This window comes from Mastomys coucha, unplaced genomic scaffold, assembly GCF_008632895.1.
Source record: "Mastomys coucha isolate ucsf_1 unplaced genomic scaffold, UCSF_Mcou_1 pScaffold18, whole genome shotgun sequence".
Lineage (NCBI taxonomy): Eukaryota > Metazoa > Chordata > Mammalia > Rodentia > Muridae > Mastomys > Mastomys coucha.
The window spans coordinates 13,261,456-13,269,373 of record NW_022196900.1 but is presented as its reverse complement, the minus strand read 5'-3'; the positions used below and the strand labels follow the sequence as shown (position 1 = coordinate 13,269,373).

General features: G+C 42.5%; 1 protein-coding gene across 5 annotated transcripts in view; it reads right to left on the bottom strand.

Annotated features, from left to right (window-relative positions):
• The window catches only part of Smc2 (structural maintenance of chromosomes 2), a 50,450-nt gene extending 48,776 nt beyond the window's left edge, over positions 1-1,674 (bottom strand). For 2 of the 5 annotated variants that reach the window (XM_031377399.1, XM_031377401.1), the window contains exons 1-2: positions 1,567-1,674; positions 507-729 (exon numbers count right to left, since the gene is read on the bottom strand). In XM_031377399.1, the coding sequence (XP_031233259.1) occupies positions 507-674 (168 nt within the window). In that variant the 5' untranslated portion in view covers positions 675-729; positions 1,567-1,674. Of the gene's footprint in view, positions 1-506; positions 730-1,490 lie in introns of all 5 variants that reach the window. The other 3 variants (XM_031377402.1, XM_031377400.1, XM_031377403.1) reach the window with 3 other exon arrangements.
• Positions 1,675-7,918: the final 6,244 nt, after the last annotated feature.

Here is a 7,918-nt window from a genome sequence, read left to right as displayed (position 1 = left end):
TGATTGCTGGACTTCAAGACTTTGATAGCTGGACCTTGGCAGTCAGCTTCAGGAGGCAGAAGTGGCCAAAATAAGGGAATGGACCTTGGTGACTAGCTTTAGGAATGTAATCTAACAGTTTTTAGCAAGAAGAGGGAATGAGTAGAAGGGCATGGCCTGCTAGAGCCATGTTTCCATGAGAGGCCAGCGAGCGAGAGTCCCTTCAAAAAGAGCAGGTATGGACTGAGAATGGAGACTACCTGAAATAACAGTGCTGGTATGAGCGTTACTCCCAACAGCTTAAGAGACAAACCTGAGGCAAGGCCTGTGTTTGTACCTTTTTGTCTACAGGATGAAATAGTAACAGTATTTGCTTAAATGGCTGCACTCAACACAACATAATTCACATGAAGAACAAACAAATTCACATGAAGTACGAACATGCAAAGAAAGAAAACTTCAAATCTCCACAGATTAGCAGATTCTCTTGCCAAATTCCACAGAAGTCAAAATAGTTTATACGTTACCTGAGACAGGTTTGAGATGCCTAGGAGAAAGCATATAGAGTCCAATATGTTGGATTTTCCACTACCATTTAAACCAGTGATTGCATTGAAGAGGGGGTCAAAACCATTGACTTCAGTCCTTTGCGCATAGGACTTGAATCCTTCGAGAATGATTGATTTAACATACATTTTCTACAATGTCTTGGGTTAGTAAGCCTGTTAGGTAACAAGCTACAAACCAGGTCTGTATAAAACAGAAATAAGATCGTTTATAGAAGGTTAAAAAAATCCCAAATCACAGTAAATATGATAGGATACACACTAAGGTAAAGTAAAGTAAAAATACACCTGCCAAACTACTTCCGAAAAACAGCTGGCTCAGATTTTAAGACATCCAGCCATTAGCCACTGCCGGCAAGTTAAACCATTCAACCTGAAAATCACCTTTATCATTACTGTCCACTTTCCTAGGCTCATGTTGCACTATACTAATACCGTAGTTAACAGAGACTACTGATTATTTCCCATTTCGTTCTCCTTGCCACAGATGACACTGGACTGGATCCTCTTTGCTGCACACCACTTTGCATAAATGTCATCTTACAGGAGTCCTTCTGGATCTCCCTAGTAGCCGCACATACAACCTCTCCATTTTTCCTCCATAGCAGTAAAAGATGACGTTATTCGGCATTCATCCGTCTTTCCTCATCCTCAGGTCCGCTGTGCTTTTCGCCTACAGACGACCTTAACTCTGAACCCTCGACTCTCAGAACCCGGGTAGTTAGTGGACCTTAAGGACGAAGTGAATCCCTTCTACAGCCTCGTTTTAAAATTCCGTGTTCTCTCGCTTGCCCAAGTCTTTCTCGAGTCACCTTACGGATGAACAACAGTCAACATCTCTAATTATCGCTTGAAGTCCCTTCTTGAGAATCTTGTCCGCCCTCCCTCCCCTGTGCCTCATCTCCCGCCTGGACACCAGGCCGGGCCAAGGGCCGCACTACACACCCGCCACAAAGCGGCTAGCCAGGGGAACCAGCAAAGTTCCAACCCGATGCGAAAGCGGACAGCGGGGCCACCGGACCTGTATTCGGGAGCTACCGGGCGAACGCCATCATCTAGACCACAGCATCCGCCGCAGCCATCAACCGTGCCGGAACTGTTCCTTTGAATTTCGGCGCGAGCAAAGGACCCCACCTCCGAGGCGTCTGCCCTCTGTTGGTGCCTAGTATCTGCCTGACTGAAGCGCTTCATCTTTTCCCCCAAGGAAAAAAACACAGAAACGACATAGCGACAGTAAATAATAGTTTCAACATTGGAAGGTAGGGGGCTATGCCGTTGTGGACATGGAAAGTGAAAATGAAGATGGTTCGTGCTAACATCGCATCAGGCATCGCATCGGGCAGCACCTCTTCCTGGTCTGGGCCTCGCGCGTTATCGGCCCCGCCCACTTTCAGGCCACGGGTCCGAGCTCCGGCTACCGTCCGCAGGCTCCGCCTCCTCTACGTCTAAGTTGTTTGCTGGGGACAGGGGTGTTCCGCGGGGCAAGGGTACCCCTCTGAGAACGTTACTGCGTGGAAACCAACACTAGCGAGGAAAATCGTCTGAGCTTCTTTTTCTACGGACTACTGATATTTCTGAAAAGCGGAGGCTGTAACTAATTGAAGAGAAAGGCGCTGGCTTTGAAAAAAAAAAAAACAGACCAAAACTAGTTCCAGTTTCCGGAGGGGACCATAGGTCTGCAATACGTGGAGTTGGGTAGCAGATGCTAGGCAAATGGCTTTAAGAATTTTTTTCTGCCGAAAACCTGTTTAGTGATAAGCAATGGCTGACTTACCGGATCACGAAATTTTGCTGAACCTTCTTAATGACAGTTTGTATTTACAGAGTTCTGTGGATTGGGTAGCTGTGTTTCAAGGGCCGTCCAACAATTTCTCAGCAAACATGGAATCCTAGTGTTTCCCTACGGTTTTTGTTTCCTTTTCATTGACGAGTTCATTGAGCCACTGGTTTAAACGACTTGTAAGTGAAGAGAGATTTTTGTACCAACAGAGCCTGTGCTCTTAAACTACTATCTACAACTGCTACTTTTACATTGCTAGTTAGAGCTGATCCCTGTCAACAGTATGTATATTAAAAAACAAAAACAACAGTGTTAGGGTTATTTATATTTGAGCATCAATACTAAGTAGGTTTAGCCTTGCTATCTTTTTATTGAAAATATAATTTTTTTCATACTGTATATTTCGATTAGTTTTCTCCGCCCCAACTTGTCTGAGAACCTCCTCCACTTCCACACTCACCCAAATCCACACCTTTTCTCTTTCTCTTAAGACTATAAACGAACATTTAAAATGATGATGATAAAATAAGATTCAAAAAACAGTATGACCAAATAAACAGGAAAAAAAAAAGAGCAGAGAGCATTAGAAACACAGTAAGACACACTCACACAGATATACACACACAACATAAAAATAAAAACAGAAACCATAATACATAAGCAAAAGATATTTAAGGTTAAGTGAAAATGTCCAGACAAAGCAATGTGAGGCAAAAACCCTCTAAAAAATACCATTAAATCACTTTTGTGTTGGCCACCTATTGCTAGGCATTAGGATGGCCCTTAAGTGTGGTTTGTATACTCAGACTAACTTGAAAAAACTTTTGCTCTATGAGCAGTTATCAGTTGGTATAGCTTCTGGGTTAGGAATAGAGAATTGTTTCTATTTCCCCTCAATACTGGCTTAGAACTGCAGGTCCTGTGAGTTCTGCCGGGGTCTCTGTGAGTTTAGATGTGCATCAGCCCTGTTGTGTCTAGGGGACCTGGCTTGCTCCCTGTCTTCCATCTTCACTAGCTCTTAGGATCTTTCTGCCTCCTCTTCTGCAGAGATCCTTGAGCCCTGAAGGGAGGGACATGATGGAGACATCCCATTTAAGGCTGAGTGTCCAAGGTCTTACTCTACACATGTAATTGTGGGTCTCTGTGTGTTCCCATCTACTGTAGGAGGAAGCTTCTCTGATAATGGCTGAGCAATATGACGGTAGCAGAATCTTGTTAGGAGTCTTGTTATCGCTATTTTGCTTTAGCAAAACAGTAATATTTGATTTTCCCCTAGATCTATTTCCTACATAGCCTCAGGTTCTTGGCTACCCAGGCAGTGTTGGGCATGGATTCCATCTCATGGAGTGAGTAGTAATTAAAGTCAGATTGTGGTTGGTCACTCCCACAAGGTTTGTGCCATTATTGTACCAGCGTAGTTTAGAGGTAGATCTCTGTTGTAGACATGAGGTTTTGTAGCTGGCTTGGTTTGCCTTCCTGATCTGGTAGTGTGCAGAGTGACTTCCCATACTATGAATACTAGTCGGTAGGGGTGAAGGTTCTAGGTAGGCAACAGCTTGACCCCTCTGTGTTGGGTGAGCTTTGTAGGTGCTGTCTTCAGCGTTTGGGCCTCAGCATCAGTGGTGGAGAGAAACCAATAAACCGTGTTGTTTGGAAGTTTCTATGTAGTACCTTGGGTGGAAAACTTCATTCAATGTAATCCATTGCCAGCATTAGAAGTTTCACTTGAGAGATGTCTAGTTGGTGCTCGGTCTCCCCCATTATTGGGAGATTCCACTTTAGATATCTTAAACAGATGTGTTAAGAAGCCTCTATTATAGTGAATTTCCATAAGACCCCTCACTGATGGCCCTTTGTTTTAGTGGGCCATCCTATATCCTCTCCTTTACCTCCCTAATCTCACTTCCTCCCCATTTGATCCTCCTGTTGCAGTGGGGGGCATTGAGAGGTGAGAGCTCCACATGAAGGAGGAAAGCTGGGTTTGTCATGAAGTTCGGTTGATTGTCCAGGGAGTGAAGTCATAGAGGAAAGGCAGGCTCCTGCAGGGGATCTGCTACTGATCAGGGCTGAGGATGAGACTGGGAAATTTACAACAGTAGACAGGGAGGAAAGAGAAGATCACCTTCCTGAACCAGAGAACCTCCTAGGCAAGCCCTGGTCAGCAGGTTCTCAAGTAGAGTGCCAGACTTAGTTTTTAAAGGCCAATGAATCCCCAATCAACTGTCCAAGGCTCTACCTGCTAATACTATTACTTTGAATTTGGATTTCAGAATGTGAGCATTAAGAGGAGAGGTTTAAATCATAGCATTATGGGTATGTATTTAACATTGTCCTCTTTGGCAATTTGGAATCAGGGTTTTGGGTTTTTTTCTTTTTCTTTTTTGTTTTCTTTTTATTAGGTATTTTCTTTATTTACATTTCAAATGTCATCCCCTTTCCTGGTTTCCCTTCCAAAAGCCCCCATCCCATCCCCCCTTCCCCTGCTCACCAACCCACCCACTCCTGCTTCTCTGTCCTGACATTCCCCTACACTGGGGCATAGCGCCTTCTCAGGACCAAGGGCCTCTCCTCCCATTGATGTCCAACAAGGCCATCCCTTGCTACATATGCGGCTGGAGCCATGTGTCCCTCCATGTGTACTCTTTGGTTGGTGGTTTAGTCCCTGGGAGCTCTGGGGGTACTGGTTGGTTCATATTGTTGTTCCTCTTATGGGGCTACAAGCTTCTTCAGCTCCTTGGGTCCTTTCTCTAGGTCCTTCATTGGGGACCTTGTGCTCAGTCCAATGGTTGGCTGAAAGCATCCACCTCTGTATTTGTCAGGCACTGGCAGAGCTTCTCAGGAGACAGCTATATCAGGCTCCTGTCAGCAAGCACTTGTTGGCATCCACAATAGTGGCCATAGGAACCAATTTTAAATGACCAAATGTAGATCTTTTGTTTTGAAATTGTTATACAAGTTTACCTAAGTTTTAGAGAGTTTTGATTAAGAAACAGTACATCTATCTATAAGGGTATGCTACCTGCTTTCCTGTGATATCAGCCAATTTGTCCTGTGAAATTAGCTAACACCACTTTAATAAAGGTATTTTGTCTGCTATAATTCCTATTACTCTTGAACTGCAATGACTTCACTTATTTATATTGGCTCTGTTGAATTATACATTTTTACCTTCAGCTCTGCTATATTATTTTGATCACTTTTTTATGAATAAGGAATTTTGATTTTTAGACAAGTCTAATGTGGATTTTCCTAAATTGTATAACCTGCTTGGGAGATAAAAATTTAAGACAGATATTAAGACAGACATTATTAGTATGTTGGTTACTGTAATAAATCAATAGCTAGGTGATATCCTTAATAAAAATGGATAAAAATGTACAGGTACTTAAGTATTAAAGTGTACTTTTTTACTATGTTGTATTTATTATAAAAAAGATAGGTTTCATTATGGCATATTTGTATATATATAGTATGCATAGTTTGCTCATATCACCCCTCCTTTAATGTCTATCCCTGTTCCATGGTGTTAATTGCCTTCTTTTTAAATAGGGTTTGTTGTTGTTGTTGTTTGTTTTTATTTTGTTTTGTTTTGCCTTTTTGAGTAGTTTTTTTTCTATTGGACATTTTATTTATTTACATTTTAAATGTTATCCCCTTTCCTGATCTCCCCCAGAGAACCCCTATCCCATGCCCCCTCCTCCTGCTTCTATGAGGGTGTTCCCCCACCCACCCTCCTATTCCCACCTCCCCACCCTGGCATTCCCCTAGACTGGGGCATCTAGCCTTCATAGGACTGAGGGCCGCTTCTTCCATTGATGTACTACAAGGGGATCCTCTGCTACATATTCAGCAGGAGCCATGGGTCCCTCCCTGTGTACTTTTTGGTTGGTGGTTTAGACTCTGGGAGCTCTGGTTGGTGGAGATTGTTGTTCTTCCTATGGGGTTGCAAACCCCTTCAGTTCCTTCAGTCCTTTCTCTAACTCCTCCAGTGGGGACCCTGTGATCAGTTTAATGGTCAGCTTCGAGCATCTACCTTTGTATATGTGAGACTCTGGCAGAGCCTCTCAGGAGACAGCTATATCAGGCTCCTGTCAGAATGCACTTTTTGACATCCACAATAGTGTCTGCATTTGGTGACTGTATATGGAATGGATCCCCAGGTGGGGCAGTCTCTGGATGGTCTTTCAGTCTCTGCTCCACACTTTGTCTCAATATTTGCTCCCATGAGTATTTTGTTACCCCTTCTAAGAAGGACTGAAGCACCCACACTTTTGTCTTCCTTCTTCTTGAGCTTCATGTGATCTGTGAATTGTATCTTGAGTATTCCAAGCTTTTGGGCTAATATCCATTTATCAATGAGTGCATACCATGTATATTCTTTTGTGATTGGGTTACCTCACTCAGGATGATACTTTCTAGTTCTATCCATTTGCCTAAGAATTTCATGAAGTCATTATTTTTAATAGCTGAGTAGTAAACTCTACTTTCCTCTGTTGAAGGACATCTGGGTTCTTTCCTGTTTCTGGCTATTATAAATAAGGCTGCTATGAACATAGTGGAGCATGTGTGCTTATTACATGTTGGAGCATCTTCTGGGTATATTTCCAGGAGTGGTATAGCTGGGTCCTCAGTTAGTACTATGTCCAATTTTCTGAGGAACAGCCAGTCTGATTTCCAGAGTGGTTGTACCAGCTTGCAATCCACCAACAATGGAGGAGTGTTCCTCTTTCTCTACATCTTGGCCAGCATCTGCTGTCACCTGAGTTTTTGATCTTAGCCATTCTGATGGTGTGAGATGGAATATCAGGGTTGTTTTGATTTGCATTTCCCTGATGACTAAGGATGTTGAACATTTCTTTAGGTGTTTCTCTACCATTCAAGTTTCCTCAGTTGAGAATTCTTTGTTTAGCTCTGTGCCTTATTTTTTAAAGAGTTATTTGATTGTCTGAAGTCCTGTGTTCTTTGTATATATTAGATATTAGCCCTCTGTCAAATGTAGAGTTGGTAAAGATCTTTTCCCAATCTCTTGGTTGCCTTTTTGTCTTATTGACAGTGTCCTTTGCCTTACAGAAGCTTTGGAATTTGATGAGATCCAATTTGTCAATTCTTGATCTTAGAGCATAAGCTATTGGTGTTCTTTTCAGGAAAATTCCCCTTTTGTCCATGTGTTTGAGGCTCTTCCCACTTTCTCTTCTATTAGTTTTAGTGTATCTGGTTTTATGTGGAGGTCCTTGATCCGCTTGGACTTGAGCTTTGTACAAGAAGATAAGAATGGATCAATTTGCATTCTTTTGCATGCTAACTACCAGTTGAACCAGCACCATTTGTTGAAAATGCTGTCTTTTTTCCACTGGATGGTTTTAGCTCCTTTGGCAAAGATCAAATGACCATAGGTGTGTGGGTTCATTTCTGGGTCTTCAATTCTATTTCATTGATCTTCCTGCTTGTCTCTGTACCAATACCATGCTGTTTTTTTTACATTAATTGCTCTTTAGTACAGCTTGAGGTCCAGGATGCTGATTCCTTCAAAAGTTCTTTTATTGTTGAGAATAGTTTTTGATATCCTGGGTTGTTTTTTTTTTTTTTTTTTTTT